Source organism: Gymnogyps californianus, chromosome 7 (assembly GCF_018139145.2).
Source record: "Gymnogyps californianus isolate 813 chromosome 7, ASM1813914v2, whole genome shotgun sequence".
NCBI classification, from domain to species: Eukaryota; Metazoa; Chordata; class Aves; order Accipitriformes; family Cathartidae; genus Gymnogyps; species Gymnogyps californianus.
The window spans coordinates 32,942,519-32,961,926 of NC_059477.1; the positions used below are offsets into that span (position 1 = coordinate 32,942,519).

The 19,408-nt window shown below is 47.5% G+C and overlaps 1 protein-coding gene across 1 annotated transcript in view; it reads right to left on the reverse strand.

The window, feature by feature from the left end:
* Nucleotides 1-18,040: 18,040 nt before the first annotated feature.
* ITGB5 (integrin subunit beta 5) overlaps nucleotides 18,041-19,408 on the reverse strand; it is a 64,090-nt gene continuing 62,722 nt past the window's right edge. Inside the window, exons 14-15 of the mRNA XM_050899661.1 lie at nucleotides 19,198-19,364; nucleotides 18,041-18,627 (exon numbers count right to left, since the gene is read on the reverse strand). Coding sequence (XP_050755618.1) covers nucleotides 18,532-18,627; nucleotides 19,198-19,364 — 263 coding nt within the window. The 3' untranslated portion in view covers nucleotides 18,041-18,531. The remainder of the gene's footprint in view (nucleotides 18,628-19,197; nucleotides 19,365-19,408) is intronic.

A 19,408-nucleotide genomic window follows, 5' to 3' on the forward strand; every position in this document is an offset into this window, starting at 1 on the left:
ACTGGCTGCTCAGGATGTCCTTAAGGGACAAGGGGTGATACCCTGGGACATGATGGCCATGCCAGCAACAGCAGCAGGGAAACTAAAACTCATGCAAAATGCAGCACCCGGGGGGCCAAAAAAACTGGCCTTAATGTTACACCATGAAACCTGGGACTGGAACACCATAATGGCCCAAGGGCTGCAAATTTGGACAGCCCTTATGGGGAGGCGACAAGGACAGGGAAGCACCCCCAGAACAATAGTCTGTAAAAGGGAAGGTCAAGTCAGGGTCATCCAGATGACAGAGCGAGGTCAGAGTAATAAGAGTAAGGGACAAAATGCTCGAAATGCTGAAATTAATCGATCTGACACAAAGCGACCCCCTGGCAAACAGGAGCGTGCTCTGGAATGGAGACATTCATGGGATCTCCTGCGAGGAATAGGATTCACAGGAGGCCGGTTAGAGGGGATGCCCATGTTCGTCTTGCAGAGACTGTGGGACAAGCGCGATGGGGGCAGCACCAGCAGCCCGGGGTTAGGGAAGGGACCGGGCAGTGTTAGTCCCTCTGCTTCCCCCATCCTGGACAACCTTGTTCTGTCCGCTCCCCCAGCCACACTGCCCAAAAACGAATAGAGGAGCTCCCGCTGTCAGCCCAGGGAGTCCCAATGACCCCTCCCAGGTGTCCACAATTTTTTGAATTAATATTAGCACCCTTGTATACCATTAACAGTGAATGGCAAATACTCCATCTCATTTCTTATGGGTACAGGAGCCTCAATATCAATGATTAAAGCTGAGGATGCCCCTGGGTTAATTCAGAAATCTCAAGAAAGGATTTCTATAGTAGTAATTGCCAGAAAAAGATGAGAGCTCCCTGTGGCCAGGATAAAATTGGCTCTGCCTGGTGGAAGGACACTGAGACCCATAGAGGCAGTAGGGCTCTTAAGTATTTTGGGTATGGATATATTAAAATCCCAGACTATTAATACTCCATTAGGCTCTCAGGTGCCAAACCCTCAGACCCAGAACTCTGTAATTTCTATTGATAAAATACCTACTGAGGAGGCTCTTGCCTTTCTGTTACAGGCAGCACCCAAGTTACCTAAAAGTCCCTTCACCCACGTATGACAGTACTGTATTAGCCCTGAGGCCTCACAAGGCATAACTGCTGTCATCCAGGATTTAGGACAAGGGGGTATTATTCAGAAAACTCATTCACCATATAACTCCCCCATATGGCCTGTCCATAAGTCTAACAGCACCTGGTGTTTGATGGTAGACTGTCATAAATTAAATGAAAATACTGGACTCTTACATGCTGCTGTCCCCTCTATTACAAATCTTATTTTTTCTATAGAGCAAGCAGCCCAGCCTTGGATGGCTGCCTTGGACATAAAAGATATGTTTTCCATGGTCCCATTGCAACCTGAGGATTGAGACAGATTCACTTTTACCTAGGGCAGAATACAGTTTGCTTCTACCCAATTACCCCAAGGGTTCAAACATAGCCCTACGTTGTCACACCAGGCTTTAGCTAGGGAATCAAAACAAGTCCCACGTGAGCCAGAGGTGACAGTATCTCAATACACAGATGACGTTTTAAATGGAGGCGATTCCCCCAGTAAGGTCCAAATAACGCGTGATCGCTCTGGGAACTGTAGGATTCTGGCAAGCACATTTTCCAGAGTTTGGTATAATTGCTCAACCCTTACGTGGTTTGTTAAAGAGCTGTGCTACCTGGGCATGGGCAGTTATTAATGAAGAAGCATTTCATTTATTAATACACAGGGTTTCAGAATATCAGGCAATGGACCCCATAATACCAAGAGCCTGCATATAGGTGTCATGGATGGAGTGACGCACTTCACTCGTAAGAGAGAAGTAGCAATATGTTTATTGATATAAAACAGTGATTTAACAAAGTTTGATAGTAAATGTGATGGGTTTAACAAGATTCGACGGCAAGGTTCACTTGTTATTTTCTGCACAGAGGGCAGGGACAGACAAAACTGTCAGGGAGACCCTCCCGTTGAGTCATGAGGTTCAGAAGGGACCCCCTTGCGTTCTAAACTCCTTCTCAGAGAGGAGTCTAGGTGCAGCTGGATCCAGACTTAGTCCCAGACTTGGTCAACGGTTTATATCTAAAGGATTATATGTGCACAATCAATCCTTTATATCACTTAGTTAGGATTTCAAAGTTTAGCATGCTATTAATCACTTACTGAGAATCTGTTGCAGCAAGGAATCTCTCAACCTTGAGGAGTTACCTTGAGAGGTGTCCCTGCTCAAGGGGAGATCCTGGCATGCATCCCGCTGCCATGCAGGAGAGCTCAAGGGGCCCTGGGCTGTCCACTATTTATGGAGTAAGATAATTGACTTAGTCATATTTGCATACTGACTACAGATGTTAGCTTCTTCCGAATTTGGCTTGAGTCGGACATTGACCAGCACTGTGGTTAGGTGGGCGCATTGCTCAAATTAGCCTTTTTTCTATTGTGCTGTCTGTCTCCCCTGAATCCACTTTGAGCTGGATGCAGCCATCACGACCAGACGCATCCATTACAACCGCCACTGGTGGTTATCACTTGAGCAGGGTTACAGGAAATATAGGTCAGGTTGGGGGTCGGGGGAGCACACCACCACACTAGGACATACAGAGAGGTGTCAATGGGGATTATAGCAACCAGTTCCCGATAAAGACCAATTAAGTCCTATACTGTTCAGATGAAAGGGGTGGCAAGGTTCCCGGTCGCGGTATTTGCCTTGAGAAAAATCCTTGCTAACTACTGATACAGCCCTGTTAGATAGAGAGCCCATCGCATGAGGCGCCCCTTTAGAAATACGAACCCCGTTCTCTGTTCTTAAGAGAATCAGAGAGTCTGCTCCCGTTTGCCAGGGATAGAATGGAATAGTTCAGTTGGGAGGGACCTGCAATGATCACCTAGTCCAGCTGCCTGACCCCTTCAGGGCTGACCAAAAGTTAAAGCATGTTATTAAGGGCATTGTCCAAATGCCTCTTAAACACTGACAGGCTTGGGGCATTGACCACCTCTCTATGAAGCCTGTTCCAGTGTTTGACCACCCTCTCGGTAAAGAAATGCTTCCTAATGTCCAGTCTAAACCTCCCCTGGCGCAGCTTTGAACCATTCCACGCGTCCTATCACTGGATCCCAGGACGTGCCTTCCAGCCCTTTCACCAGCTTTGCTGCCCTCCTCTGGACACATTCAAGGACCTTCACATCCTTCTTAAATTGTGGGGCCCAGAACTGCACACAGTACTGAAGGTGAGGCCGCGCCAACGCTGAATACAGTGGGATAATCACCTCTTTTCACCGGCTGGTTATGCTGTGTTTGATGCACCCCAGGATGCGGTTTGCCCTCTTGGCTGCCAGGGCATGCTGCTGACTCGTATTGAGCCTGCTGTTGACCAGCAGCCCCAGATGCCTTTCTGCAGGGCTGCTCTCCAGCCACTCTTCTCCCACTTTATACTTGTGCCTGGCGTTACTCCATCCCAGGTGCAGAATCCAGCATTTGGACTTGTTGAATTTCATGTCATTAATGATTGCCCAATGCTCCAATCTATCTAGATCCCTCTGCAAGGCCTCTTGTCCCTCAAGAGAGTTAACAGCACTTCCCAGTTTAGTATCATCAGCAAACTTGCTAATGGTGCATTCAACTCCTACATCGAGATCATTGATAAAAATATTGAACAGAACTGGTCCTAGAATTGAGCCCTGAGGAACACCGCTGGTGACTGGTCGCCAGTCAGATGTAGCCCCGTTCACTACAACCCTTTGAGCTCTGCCCTTCAGCCAGTTCTTCACCCAGCGCACCGTGAACCCACTCATCCCACAGTTGGACAGCTTGTCCAGAAGGATGCTGTGAGGGACAGTATCAAAAGCCTTACTAAAATCCAGAAAAACTACATCCACTGCCTTCCCTTCATCCACTAGGTGGGTGACCTTATCATAGCAGGATATCAAATTAGTTAAACAGGACTTTCCCTTCGTAAACCCTGATGTGCCTGATGATTGCATTGTTCTTTAAAAGCCTTTCAATAGTACTCAGTATGATCTTCTACACAATTTTTCCAGGAACTGAGGTTAGACTAACAGGTCTATAGTTCCCTGGGTCTTCCCTGACGCCGTTCTTGTAAATTGGAGTAATATTGGCTAGCTGCCAGTCAGCAGGGACCTCCCCAGACTCCCAAGACCTTTGGTAGATGATCGAGAGGGGTCCTGCCATAACATCCACTAGCTCCTTCAGTACTCTGGGATGAATCCCATCAGGCCCCATGGACTTGTGAACATTCAGCTGATACAGCTGGTCCCTTACAATTTCAGTGTCCGGAAATGGAAAGTTGCTGTTGCCACACTTGCAGTTCTCCGACTCAGAGGACTGGGCAGCCCGAGACCTAAAGACTGAGACAAAAAAAGCATTGAATGCCTCCACTTTGTCTTCATCCCTATTAGTCAGGTGACCATCTTCAACAAGTGTTGGTCCGATGTTTTCTTTAGACCTCCTCTTGCTATTAACGTACTTTAAAAAGCCCTCTTGTTGTCAGATACAGCACTGGCCAGTTTCAACTCTAATTGAGCTTTGGCCTTTCATGTCTTCTCCCTGCACATATGAACCCCAGCTCTGTAATCTTCCTGTGAAGCCTGACCTTGCTTCCAGAGATTGTACAATTTCTTTTTCCTCTCAAGCTCCACAAGGAGCTGCCTGTTCAGCCAAGCTGGTCTTCTGCCCTGCTTGCTTTACTTTAGACACAATGGGATTGCCTGCTCCTGTGCTTCTAAAAGGTGGCTCTTAAAAACTGACCAGCACTCGTGGACTCCTAAGCCCTCAAAAGCAGATTCCCAAGGACTCTGCTAAATAGCTCCCTGAATAGCTTAAAGTTTGCTCTCTTGAAATCCAGGGTAGCAACTCTGCTGTCCTTTTTTTGCATTACACCGAAAATTTTAAACTCAACCATTTTGTGATCACTGTGGCCAAGACAGCCACCTGCCATCACATCTCCCACAAGTCCTTCTCTATTCACAAATAGCAAGTCTAGGAGGGCATCTTTCCTAGCTGGCTTACTGAGTACTTGTGACAAGAAGTTATCATCCACAAACTTCAAGAATTTCCCAGACTTGCTCATCACAGCACTATGATATTCCCAGTTAATGTCTGGGAAGTTGAAATCTCCCATGAGGACCAGGGCTACCGATCCAGAGATTTCTCCTAATTGCCTATAGAGTAACTCACCAGTGCTTACATCCTGGCTGGGCGATCGGTAGTAGACACCCACTACAACATCTCCTTTGTTTTCCGTCCCCCTAATCCTCACCCAGAAGCTCTGCACCACATCACTAACTGTAAGAAGGGCTGCACAACCAAACCTCTCCCTTACATATAGTTTGAATCTCAGTGCTTCCATGCCCCATTGCCCAACGCTCTCAACATAGTCTTTAACAGTCCATTATATCTCTCAATCTTTCCAGAGGCTTGTGGGTGACAGGGGATGTGATGCACCCACTGAATGCCATGTTTCTTTGCCCGAGAGTTTATGAGGTTGTTTCAGAAATGAGTGCCATTGTCTGATTCAGTTCTTTCTGGGGTACCACGTTGCTACAAGTTTTGCCTTTCAAGGCCTAAGATGGTGTTTTGGGCAGTGGCATGTTTTACAGGGTATGTTTCTAGCTAACCAGTAGTTGCTTCCACCATGGTGAGTACGTAGCACTTGCCTTGGTGTGTGTGTGGCAGTGGTCCAATATAGTCAATTTGCCAGGCCTCGCCATATCGAAAACCCAGCCACTGCCTTCTATTCCAGGGAGATTTTACTTGTGTGGCTCACTTGATTGCAGCACATGTTTCACATTCATGAGTGACCTGTGTGATGGCCTCCATGGTCAGGTCCACCCCTCGATCACAAGCCCATCTGTATGTTGCATCTCTCCTTAGATGTCCCGATGTTTCGTGGGCCCATCGAGCAATACACTTATGCTCCCAGTCCAGGTCCACCTGAGCTACTTCAATTTTGACAGCCTTGTCTACCTGTTCATTGTTTTGATGTTCTTCAGTGGCGTGGCTTTTGGGTATGTCAGCATCTACATGACGTACCTTTAGAGCCATGTTTTCCACCCTGGCAGCAATGTCCTGCCACAATGCAGCAGCCCAGGTGGGTTTACCCCTGCTCTGCCAATTGGTCATCTTCCACTGCTGTAGCCAGCCCCACAGCGCATTAGCCTCTTGGGCACGAGCCACCTCCTCAGGCAATGCTCCAAAATCTCTGCCTTCTGGCCAATCTGTGATCTCTTCCAGGATTCCTGGATGGATGGATTTCCCCAGTCAAGCTCGTTGCGTGATCAATGCTACCCACTTACTCCATGTAGCACTGGTTGCATGATGTGTAGAGGGGATGTTTCCTTTGAACATCCAGTGTAGCACAGGCAATCGCAGTGCCAAGAGGAGATATGCTTCTGTACCAACAACCTCTGAAGCAGCTCAAACCCCTTCATATGCTGCTAGTATCTCTTTTTCAGTGGGGGTGTAGTAGGCTTCTGATCCTCGATACTCCTGGCTCCAAAACCCTAATGGTCGACCTCGGGTTTCTCCTGGTGTTTTCTGCCAGAGGCTCCAGGTGAGACCATGCTCCCCAGCTGCAGTGTAGAGTACATTTTGCACAGCTGGTCCTGTCCAGACAGGCCCAAGAGCTACCGCACGAGCTATTTCCTGTTTGATATGCTCAAAGGCTTGTTATTGCTCAAGGCCCCACTCAAAATAGTTCTTCTTTGGGTTACTCGATAGAGAGGGCTCACAAGCTGACTCTAACGTGGAATATGCATTCTCCAGAACCCCGCAAAGCCTAGGAAAGCTTGTGTTTCCTTCCTGTTAGCTGGTGGAGACATAGTTGCTATCTTGTTGACCACATCCATAGGCACATGATGGCATCCGCCCTGCCGTTTTATTCCCAAGAACTGGATCTCCTGTGCAGGTCCCTTGACCTTGCTTTTCTTTATGGCGAAACCAGCTTTCAGAAGAATCTGAATTACTCTTTTTCCCTTCTCAAACACTTCTGCCTTGTTGCCCCACACGATGATGTCATCGATGTACTGTAGATATTCAGGGGCATCACCCTTTTCCAGTGCAGTTTGGATTAGTCCATGACAAATGGTAGGGCTGTGCTTCCACCCCTGGGGCAGTTGATTCCAGGTGTATTGGAGACCCCTCCACGTGAAAGAAAACTGTGGCCTGCACTCTGCTGCCAACGGAATTGAGAAAAATGCATTGACAATGTCAATTGTAGCATACCACTTGGCTGCCTTTGACTGCAGTTCATATTGGAGCTCTAACATGTCTGATACAGCAGCACTCGGTGGCATCACTTTGTTCAGGCCACGATAGTCTACTGTTAACCTCCACCCTCTGTTAGACTTTTGCACTGGCCATATGGGACTATTAAGAGGTGAGTGAGTCTTCCTGATGACTTCTTGGCTCTCCAGTTGATGAACCAGCTCATGGGTGGAATCCAGGGAGTCTCGGTTTGTGCAATATTGCCACCGGTGCGCTGTCCTGGTAGCAGTTGGCACCTGCTGTTCTTCAACTCGCAGCAATCCCACAACGAAGGGATCTTCCGAGAGGCCAGGCAGGGTAGATAGATAGCTGTTTGATCTTCTCTGTGTTCACAGTGGCTACACCAAAAGCCCATCAGTACCCCTTTGGGTCCTTAAGTACCCTCTCCTGAGGTAGTCTATGCCAAGGATACAAGGGGCCTCTGGGCTGGCCACAATGGGGTGCTTTTCCCACTTGTCCCCTGTTAAGCTCACCTCAGCTTCCAATACAGACAATTCTTGGCATCCCCCTGTCACTCCAGAGATCCAGATGGGTTCTGTGCCCCTATACCCTGATGGCACCAGCGTACACTATGCACCAGTGTCTACCAAAGCCTTATACTTCTCTGCGTCTGATGTGCCAGGCCATCGAATCCACACAGTCCAGTATACCCAGTCATCCCTTTCCTCCTCCTGGCCAAAGGCAGGGACCCTCTATTCCTGTTCCTGGTCAGAGTATTCACTGTCTGACCCTTACAGTGCCAGACCAGAAGTCCCCTCACCAGGATCAAAGGAGGTGATTTCAGTTCTTCTGTGTCTGATCGCTGATTGCCTTCTTGTGTCTCTACAGCAACTACGCTGACAGCCTTCTTGGGTGACACCTTCTTAACAGCTGTCTTCCCTCTCAGTTCACGTACACGGGCTTCCAGCTTAAAGGTGGGTTCACCATCCCACTTCCTCATGTCCTCCCCGTGGTCACACAGGAAGAACCAGAGTGCATCACATGGCATGCGCCTGGGGCTCCCTTTCCCTCTGACCGGGGCAGGAGAGGACTGATTTCTTGGGGCACCCCTGACAGCTAAGGCACTGGCCCGTAGGGATGAGGAGGTACAGAGATTTTCTTCAAAGTTTTAGAGCCAAGAAGACAGTCTCTCCCCAGTTGGTGTATCCAGATCTGGGCAATACATCATTGCCAAGCTGTTAGAATATGACGCTGGGGCACTTTGAATCACCTTCCTCCACATGGCCTGTGTGCACAGGACATCCTCTGGATCTTTGGAGACCTCATAATCGTCTAGATCACTGTAGATGACTTCCAGCACTGCTAATTCTCTCAGGTACTGGATGCCTTCATCTGCGGTAGTCCACTTTCCTGGGGAGTTCACAAGATCTTCCTTGAATGGATATCTTGCCCTCACACTTGAGAGGAGCTGTCTCCAGAGACTGCAAATTGCTGCCTCTTTTCCAATTCCTCTCTCAATTCCCTGGTTTCTAGCAAAGGATCCCAGCTGTTGGGCTTCCTTACCTTCCAATTGCTGACTGTCAGCCCCGTTATCCCAGCATTGGAGCAGCAAGGCAGCAATCCGCTCACCTGGTTGGCAGCTGTAACCTTTCTGCATGTCTCAAAGTTCTGATGAGGTCAGGCACAGGCCAGGCCCCAGTACAGTGCTTGAAGCTGTTGGTTTTCATTGGGGTAGGCAAGGCACCCTTCTATCAGGTGGCGCGTCAGTTTGCCAGGGTTGCTTGCCTGTTCAGGTGTAAAGTTCCAGGTCATGGGAGGTGATAACCGTCCTAGGAATCTGCCCAAATCCTTCCACACACCCTGCCACCCAGGGACCAGCCGCCTCAGGGCACATTTCAGTATTGCCTCACCCAAAATTTATCTTCTCTTACACCAGGATGAGACCAGATTCCACAAAGCCCTGTCGTGGTTTAACCCTAGCCAGCAACTAAGCACCACACAGCCGCTCGCTCACTCCCCCCACCCAGTGGGATGGGGGAGAGAATCGAAAAAAAAAAACCTCGTGGGTTGAGATAAAGACAGTTTAATAGGACAGTAAGGAAGGAAAAATAATGATAATAAGAATAATAATAATATGACAATAATAATACTTAAAAGAATTAGAATATACAAAGCAAGTGATGCACAATGCAATTGCTCACCACTCGCCGACCAATGCCCAGTTAGTTCCTGAGCAGCGATCCGCCCCTCCTAGTCAACTCCCCCCAGTTTATATACCGGGTGTGACATCATATGGTATGGAATATCCCTTTGGCCAGTTTGGGTCAGCTGTCCTGGCTGTGTCCCCTCCCAGCTTCTTGTGCCCCTCCAGCCTTCTTGCTGGCTGGGCATGAGAAGCTGAAAAATCTTTGACTTAGTATAAACACTACTTAGCAACAACTAAAAGCATCAGTGTGTTATCAACTTTATTCTCACACTAAATCCAAAACACCGCACTATACCAGCTACTAGGAAGAAAATTAACTCTATCCTAGCCAAAACCAGGACAACCCATAATATGCCAACAGTATTAATTAGTAGTATTAAACAGCTCACATAAGGGTGAACAAGGACCTCGGGAGCCTGCATAATAAAACCATCCACATCAATCCCAGGTAGGGAGAGGGAGATGTATTCCCTCATCTTCTCCACAAGATAGCTCCCCCAGCACAGCAAGGCCATCAATGCCAGGGCAAAGCACATAGCTGTTATTTGTATTAACATGTTCCCAAGCTCAGCAAAATAAAGAGATAAGCAGTGCAGCCAACAAACTCCATGACCCGCACAGGAGCTTGCTACTTAATAACTACTATAGCTATAGCATGCTTAATACAAAACTGCTGTTGTCTCATGCCCCACATTGGGTGCCAAAAAGGACTGGTGGGCTGACCTTGGCTGGATGCCAGGTACCCACCAAGCCACTCTATCACTCTCCTCCTCAGCAGGACAGGGGGGGAGAAAATAAGATGGAAAAAAACCTCATGGGTCAAGATAAAGGCAGTTTAATAAAAGAAAAAAAGCAAAGGTCGCGTGGAAAAGCAAAGGAAAACAGAAGATTTTATTCTCTACTTCCCATCAGCAGGCGATGTCCGGCCACTTCCCGGGAAGCAGGGCTTCAGTACACGTAGCGGTTGCTCCAGAAGACAAATGTCGTAAAAAACGAATGCCCCCCTTCCTCCTCCTTTCTCTTAGCTTTTATTGCTGAGCAGACGTCATATGGTATGGAATATCCCTTTGGTCAGTTTGGGTCAGCTGTCCTGGCTATGTCCCTCCCAAGATCTTGCCCACCCCCAGCCTACGGGTGAGTGGGGGGAATGTTGGAGAGACAGCCTTGATGCTGTGCGAGCACTGCTCAGCAGTAGCCAAAACACTGGTGTGTTATCAACACCCTTCTAGCTACCAATACAGAGCATAGCACTGTGAGGGCTGCTATGGGGAAAATTAACTCCATCTCAGCCAACCCAATACAGAGGGGAATTGACAGTACAATATGCAAAGGAAACGGGGTGCTGAGCCCGGTGCCGATGCAATATATATAATGACTGAAAAACTAAAAGATGGAAAACTAAAGGAAGGTGCTTGATCACCATGGTGACAAGCATCTCATTTCTAAGCAATGATATCCAAATTACGTAATATCCAAAAGGAATGAAGCGGTTTTGTTTTTCTTTCAGGTCACCCTAAATGCAACATCAGCAACCGGAAAGTCAGATTATTCTCCCTGGATTTTCGTCCTACCTTATTCATCGTCCTGATTTGGCAAGTTGGCATGAAATGAAACAACATCATGAGCACTTTTCTTTCTTACAATTGTTATATTATATACACAGTGATTGGATCACATCTAGTAATTACAATATTGCTTGTTCCCTTATCTCAAGGATGGAATAGCAATCGCATTGTTCAATTTATGAATATAATTTTTCAAGCGGGCAACGAATTGGATTGTTGGTATTGCTTATACCACCCTCAATCACTAGATTCCAAATTTTGGTGATTAGCAGAACCTGTCCCTGAAGCATCTTGGTGTCAATCTAATTTGGCATATTTACTCCCCAATACACCAAATTATCAACAACAACCTTTCAAAGCACATTCATATGATAAGGCCCCACAGTGCATTACAAAGCCCCAGGACACAAATTCAATTTGGGTGGGGAAGACAAGCAGTTGTAATTACACTTTGTATTACAATCACACTCAAGCATGGTTTCAATGTCAATGTGACAGAACACAAGCTTGTATTTACTCTGGAAACCTCATGGACCTGAAATAATGAATCAGCAATTACAAACAAAGGTGTTTTTAATGGACTCTGGCATCTTACATGGAACGTTAATAACACAAATTGTCAAAGATACTATAATCTCACCGGTCTTAATTCTACATGCTGTTGTCTACGGAGTAATGTTTGGCTTAGTACTAATGCTAATTGGGACATATGTGGCCCAAGCAACATATCTGGCTGCATAGATCGTAACCCCTTTTGGACACTCCGATTAATGTGCTTAACAAATTTGAATTATTTTTCTAATCCATGGTGTTAATTCTGCAAACATGGCAATGACTCCGGGCGAAGCTGGTGGCTGACATTTTAACACCTGAATGGTTCTGGCTTTGTGGCACTAATGCCTCTAAGAGTCTACCACCACAGCGGACAGGCACTTGTACCATAGCACGTCTTTCTCCTTCGACATTTTGATCTCAAGATTTGACGTTTAACATCCAACACAACCATTACCCTGTAGGTAATCAGGGCAGAGTGTCTAAGCCTGCAGTAACGAGACCATCTAAGTTGCCTAAGTTTGTACGTGTGCTGTTTCCAAACTTGGGTGTCGCTGATAGAACGAGCTGTTGTTAGTATTTCCACAACACTTGAAATTACCCAAAATGCTACTATGCATGCTTTAAATAACCTACAGACGGAGATTAACTCACTCTCACAATTGGCTACGGTCACAGGTGAATTATTAAGAGAAGTCATCGTTGTGGGATTAACTAAAAGGGGTTTATTAATGATTAAATGATGATCAAATGGTAGTTAATTGATGATTGAATGAAAACCAAATGGCAGTCAAATGGTGATTAAGCAATAATTGAATGTTAATTAAACAGTGATTTAACAATGATCTGACAATGATTTAAAAAATGATTTAAATGATAATTTAGGTGGTGACTAGATGATGATTTAGATGATTTAGTGGTAAAACACTCTACTACTTACTACACTTCTAATAGTTAAGCTAGAGCTGGATATATAAATATTGCTAGCATACAATATACCTTTAGGCCTAATGTAAAATGTCGCTTACCTTGTTATAGACATCAGATGCTGGGTAAGGGGTTCTCAACCTTGAGGAGTAACCTTGAGAGGCCTCCCTGCCCAAGGAGAGATCACCTCTGTGCAGCCTGCTGCTGTGCAGGAGAGCTCAATGGGCTTGGGGGGCTACAGATATCTGTAGCATAAAGCGATTGACTCGTAGTCAACCCCCCTTGGTGTGTATGCAGGTGTGCAGCTGTAGCAGTTCTAGTTTTGTCTAGTCCTAGCTTGGGCTGGTACTGTTAGTCCTGATAAGATGTGGGCTAGACTCCTTAGTCCCTGAGAAGATGTGGCCTAGCACCATTCTCACAGTTTGCACGGCAGGGCTGATTTCAGTCAGGGCTGCTTGTTGGTGATGCCTGAACCAAAGCACTGCTCATTCAGTCAGAGTGGGTGCACCCATCACAGCCACCCACCGTCGCTGGGCCTTGGATTATTTTTAGGCTCCCAAAGGGGTATTTTTGTGTTAATGAATAGTACCCGTTGCTTCTACACTAACAAAGTCAAACAATTCGAATATGAAGTGAATGTTATTCAGCAACACGTCCACCAAACAGCCCAAGAGCAGCCCCTGCCCAGGGCTGACCATGGCCATTGTCTTGGCTGCCAGACGCTGGAGCATGGGCACGGTGCATCTCAGTGACATCATTAGCTCTTGTCCTAGCTGTAGGATTCGTGCTTTTCTGTAGTGTATCTTGTATCAAAGCACTGTCTGTATCACTTTTATCCAAACCGGTACTGTACACTCGTGCCTCAACCAACAAACCCTCTCAGAAGTTGCAACAACATTGGGCCCGACATGTCCATGAGTCTCCTCTGCCTCACACATTAGGAGGCAAGAGAGACACACCAAGCAGGGTGTAGTCTCACTCCTAATGACCCATCAGTGGTTGTAGGCCAAGGGGTGGAGTGATGGGAGCAGCCATAAAGGCGGCCTGGTTATATAGGGGAAAATATTGAACAGAAGAAGATGTCTGCTCAAATACCGACAGAGAAAATGCCTGCCAGCCTGGGAACCAGAAGCATCCTTGAGGAGCACAGCTGGCATCTTTGAAGTGCAGCTGGATGCCGAGAAATCAGAGACAGCCCAAGATACTATTGATGCAAAGTGCAAAACCAAGGAACTGTAACAGCAACTTATTGTCTGGAATGGTGAAAAAAAAGTCTGGAAAAGGGGGAAGACATCCTGAGAAAGGAAGAGTCATTAACTGCCATTGGCTGTTCTAACTGGCAGAACAGAAAAACAGTCTGGAACTACAATAATTGGTCTGAGAGAAAGAAAACATCATCATTTATTGACTGTGCTGGGTGAAAAATAGAAACTTGCAGCATCTATTGGCTGCTCCGGGTGTGGTGTCCTACGCCCCTTTATGTCTCTGTGATATAAAAAGGACTTACTTTTTACCGAAAATGGAGCCGCTTTCTCTGAGAAGTGCCCGTGCAAGAACTCCTGTTCCCCACATTTCCTGGGCCTCTTTCCTGCACATGAACCGCTTTTCCCCATGAGATTTCTTTGGCAGAGCGGACCCTCGCCAGGGACGCTGGGCTGACTCCGGGCTCCGTGATGCAGACCATCAACCAAGTGAGACTTTGTCCGATTGGCCCCACTTCTGGGATGGGTTTGATGAGCACTTGGTACCAGTAACATTATATATATGTGTGTGTGTGTATATATATATGTGTATATATATATATAGGCACACATATAAGTAATTACTGATAAGTATATTTGCTGCTTTACTAGTGGTAATTCTGTAGTAACTTGTAATATTGAAATATAGACTTGCTACTAATATTGATTGTGCTGCTGTTGAAATGCATATTTGCTTTCTGGTTGTAATTTGTAGTATAGATATACTAATCATAAGTGTACTTGCCTTGATAGTGATGACCTGTAGTAAAATGCAATAAAGTAATTTAGGAAATTAATCTTCCCTGTCCTTGTGTATGACGGAGTCCTGTGAACCCACGGTTGCAACCTTTGCCCACCTGCAGGCTGGGTAACCCTTCTGGGTCGTGACAGTTGAATGGAGGAGTTTCTGTTGGGCTGCGTCCAGTGGATACCAGCACTAACTAGTGGGCATGGAGAAAGGATAGGATGAAATCAAACCCTGTGTCTCTATTGTATTGTATTGTTCCGGCTTTTTGCAGGCTGGCAGTGAAGAGGAGGTAGAGGAACAACAGTCAATTCCACTTCAAAGTGTGTTCAGATACAGAGATGATGCTGGAATATAAGGGTCAGGAGAAGCTGCTGGGCTGCAGACGTAGTCAGTTATCTCGCCTTGGTATTTCTTTCCAGGAATCTTAGTGACCCTCTCCTCAATACACCAGCTCCTTCGCTTTCCACGTGGCTGGAGAAATGCAAGGTTAAACAGGTTGAAGAGTGTGAGGCATTCATCTTCCAGAGCTTGGGCTTAGCCTTCAGCTGTTGAGCACCTTCTCACTCCACCGTACAGGGCAAGGAGGATGCAAAGCGGGCATGCCTCACTCCGGCTTGTGTTACAGCAAAGGCTAACGGTGCGTTTCCACAATTAACAAAGCAAATAATGCTGCCATTGGCCTTGACTTTTCCCAAGGCGTGATGTGATGCTCTCTCCCCCAGAAACACCAGCAGCACAAGGAAAACGCACTGGTGAGCCCCAGGCCCAGTGGCCACCCAGCAGCAGCCGCCAGCTGTGGCTGGGGAAACAGGAGGAGCTGATGTTGCAATGGCATCCGGATTCCAGCTTGGCCAGACAAGCGCTGACATTTTTCCATCACATGTGACCCGTTGATGCCTTCTGCCGTAGTTTTCATTCAGGAATGCTAGCTGTGGTCAGGCTGCCTGTATTTACAGACACAAATAAACTGCTGCTGACTAAAATACACCGTTCCCATGACTGCATTTGGCACTAACCTTCCAAGGGTAAAGGCAGATCTGCTTACACAGTAAAGCAAAGCCTTCTTGCTCTTAGCATCACTTCCTTTTTTTTTTTAGATGCAACCTTGTGGAGAAGCTAAATTTGGGGGGCAGAGCCTGTAAAAATTAGAAACCAGCTATTGTTTCTTTTATTTATTTATATAAAGTTTCTGTGGTACCTTCTGATAGTAGAAGTGACATGAAGAAAGCCTGACCTAGCAGCTGAAGCCTTCCTGCACCCAGGCATGGCAGCTGCTGTCCCCATGGGACAGGCACCCGTGGTGGTGCTCTGTGCCGCCTGGCCCAGCGCTGCGGGCAGCAGGATGCTCTTTGCTGGCAGCAACCCACCCTATTTCCTTCTTTTTGCTACACTTTTTTGGGCGCCTGACCTGTGGCACCCTTCCCTCACCTACTCGCTCCCCACGTTACTCCCTGGCTACTCTGCAGACCAGTTTGCTATACACTGAGCCTCCCTTGCAGGTGAAGGAGGGCATTTGCAGTCCTGTCCCCAGGCCCTTTCTCTCCTCCTCTGCACTCTCCCTACCAAAATCACCCCTTAGCAATGAGTCAAACTTCATCTCCCTATGGTTGCCTTGATTGTCCGGTCTCTCAGCACTAACCCAGTGTGCTGGGAAATGCCAAAGCATAAAGGTAATCTGCAAGGGAAAGGAGGGGCAGGGGGGCACCACCTGTGCCTTTCCTTTCGGAGCGCAAAGGAAGAAAGCAAAGGGATTGGTTTTGTTTTTAAACTGCTTGGTCCCTTGTAAATTAACTGCAGCAGAGCTGTATTCACAGTATTTGCTGCTTTGGGTGGCAAAGCAGGTTTAAAACATTCCTGCCCTTCCTTTCCCTCCACTTTCCTTCCTGCTTCCCTTTTCCGTGCCTGGGGCAATACAGCTTTGAGGCAGTCACATGAACCAAGTTAAAACTTGCTCTGTCTGCTTGTGATGATTATTTTTTGACTGCTTTCTATTTTGTCTTCTGTGATAGTGATGAAATCTATCTTGCCAGCGTGGCACTAGGCAGTGCGATGGTCACGAAAACCAAATTTGCTCCACGGATGCTCCTTCCCAGGCGGCAGCATTAGTCCCAGGTATTCAACATCTCAGCCTGCAAACTTTAGCCTGGGCTTCAATATTGTGTAGGAAATGTGGAGCTCTGAAGAGCTGCCCCTCTGCAGCGCTCAGGCCTGTCCTATGGCTCCTGGCACTGCCGGGAGGAGGCAGCTGAGGGGAGGAGGCAGCGCAGCCCCCAGCCCACGCAGCACCGGTGGGTTACAGGAAGGCAGTACCAGCATTTAACCAGAGCCTGCCCTTGCACTTGTTTTCAGGATGTATGAACCCTCCTCCCCTACTAGGGCAGATTTAGCAGAATCAAGTGGGAAGACAGGGCACGGATTTCATTTATTTGGGATGATTTGGGGTTTTTTACCCCACCTGATCAGCGTCAACGCTGCCAATGTGCCACTTGCTGCACTCCTAAAAATCCCCATTTTGAGCTATTTTTAGTGTGGTCTGCTGCATTTCTTCAATGCTGCTGCTAGGAGGAGGGGGGGACCATAAAGTTCTCGAAGGACAGCTGTTTATACTGAGCAAATAAGAGCTGCTGTTTATAGAGGCAAAAACAAATAATAAAAAAAACAAATCCGGAAGGATGGGCCCATGGCCCTTTTCCAATGAGAAGAGCAAGTCAAAACAATGAACACCATTTGTTTTTGCTTTTCCCTGGCAAGCTTCCTTCAGCTAACTATTGCATGATCTGTTCAGGGCGAAGAGACAAGGAAAAAAAAGAAAAAAAAAAAAGGAAAAAAAAAAAGCAGGCAGTAGCAATTGCTCCGGCTTCTCTCTCCTGCCGGCGGCTGCAGCCCCGCTGCAGTCTGTGTGGGTTTAAAGCTGCAGCTGTCAACCGGGGTAACCCAAACCCCAGCTCCAGGGGAAAACAGATTGGGCCGGGGGAACAGTTTGGGGGGAAAAAACCCAACAAAACCAAAGCAAAATGTATGTTGTGAAGCAACAACACTGGGTTTTATCCAGCTCCCTTTCCAGCCAAAAGCTCAGGGCTCCCCTGCTTTTCCAGCCGGACCCCACAACTCTAGTCCTCTGGTAAAAGTCAGAGGTCTGGATGAGCTGCTGTGTGCTCCCAGCTGCCCCTTGCAGGCACCCAGGCTGGATGCCTACTTGCACACCCCAAGGAATGGGTGTTTAATTCAGTTTCCTCAGCCTAAACTCCTATCTCCCTCGGGCTCCCACCAGTTTCCCATCTGTTTAACACCACCAGCACGGAGCAGGAGCAACTTCTGACACTCCCTGCCCTGGGTCAACACCAGAGTATTAAATCAACACACCTTCTGCAGCAGTCACTGCGGCTCCAGCTCCTATTTTTATAGCCATGCTTTGACCGATAAGGCTCTATTAATAAATCAATCAGGCAGCACCACTTGCGCTTGCAGGAGCAAGTCCCCATTCGGTCTGTCGGTGGGGGGCTCAGCAAGGAAACAATGAACTCTACTCACAGCATCATATATGCACAATAGTTTTATTTTGTTTTTTTATATAAAAAAAAATTCCTAAAGACTGCAGAACTCTTGTATCCTAATTTCTTACACAAATGCTTCCAACACCCTCTTCTTTTTAAGCTAATTCCCCCCTAACAACTTGCAATGGCGTGGGTTCCCCTGATTTTTGACTTAGTCACCCTGTCTAACGGGCTATGTCTAAAGCTGCAATATGGCACTTGGTTGACTTAGTTGGCAGGTTTAATACATCCAGAAAGCTGGGGTATGGAGTCGCACACGGCTCAGAGTCCATCAGCACAGGCGGGGAGCCTGCCTTCGCATCCGTGCCTCCAGAATGAACCAGACTTTTCTCCTTACTGTGCAAATAACAGGCTTTGGTCACCGACCAGTCCTGTCATAAGGGATTCTCGCCCCTGAAGAGGATCCCATCTTCAAGTGGGGAAGCAGCACATACAGTCAAGCAATTGCCCACAGCAGTCCGAGGTGCCGAGACCCCATCAGTCAACTGTACCGTTGTAAGACTTGTTGAGCTTGTTGAATGTGAACTCTACATTATGCGTGGAAATAGGCTTTCGGTAGAGAGGATTGGATGCCTTTGGAGAAATGAGCGGACAAAAAGAACGAAGGTGAGGAACAAAATCCATATCATGGCAAAAACGTGTATAAACCCCCCCTTCCTGCGCCAATTAATTTGGAGATAGCGCTGCATTTGGCTTTGACTGAAATGTGCATTCAGATCCAAAAGCAGTGTTGTTTGTCCATAGTTTGTCCATCAGACCTGCAGGCACAGGTGATGCCCTCAAATACTGGGCAACCCCACCTAAAGCCTCCCAGAAGGGCTCCCTCGCAGATCTGACCCACCTGGCTGCTGCCACAGTCAGAGCTTGGCCCCTACTCCCGCACCTCCTTCAGCCCTCCAGCACTGATCAAAAATACATGATGAAACCAAAGACTGGGCATAATTTTGCAGAATATTTGTAACTTGCCAAGGGGAAGGGCAGTGCAATGTGCTGGTCGCTGAAGCTCTGCTGCATGGCACTGCAGGGCACGGGCACCTGCATCCCTTGTGCCTGCCACCCTTCTCCATCGCTGCAGAGCTGTTTGCTGCAGGCGCATCCTGATGGCCTCCCCCGTAGCCCAGCAGCACCTCCACCCCGGCTCACCATTTCGTATCTGGCCCGGGAGCGTTCGCTCTGGAATCGGTCAAACTCCCGTCTGTCGTGAATGGTGACAAGCAGCTTCCAGAGCCCCAGCAGGATGATGCCGATCAGCACCACGCTGCCGATCACTGCCAGCACAATCGTCACGGCGCTGGGGGCTGAGCTGCACGCTGGTAACGAAGGGGAGAAGGTAATTAGCTCTGGTGCGAGTGTA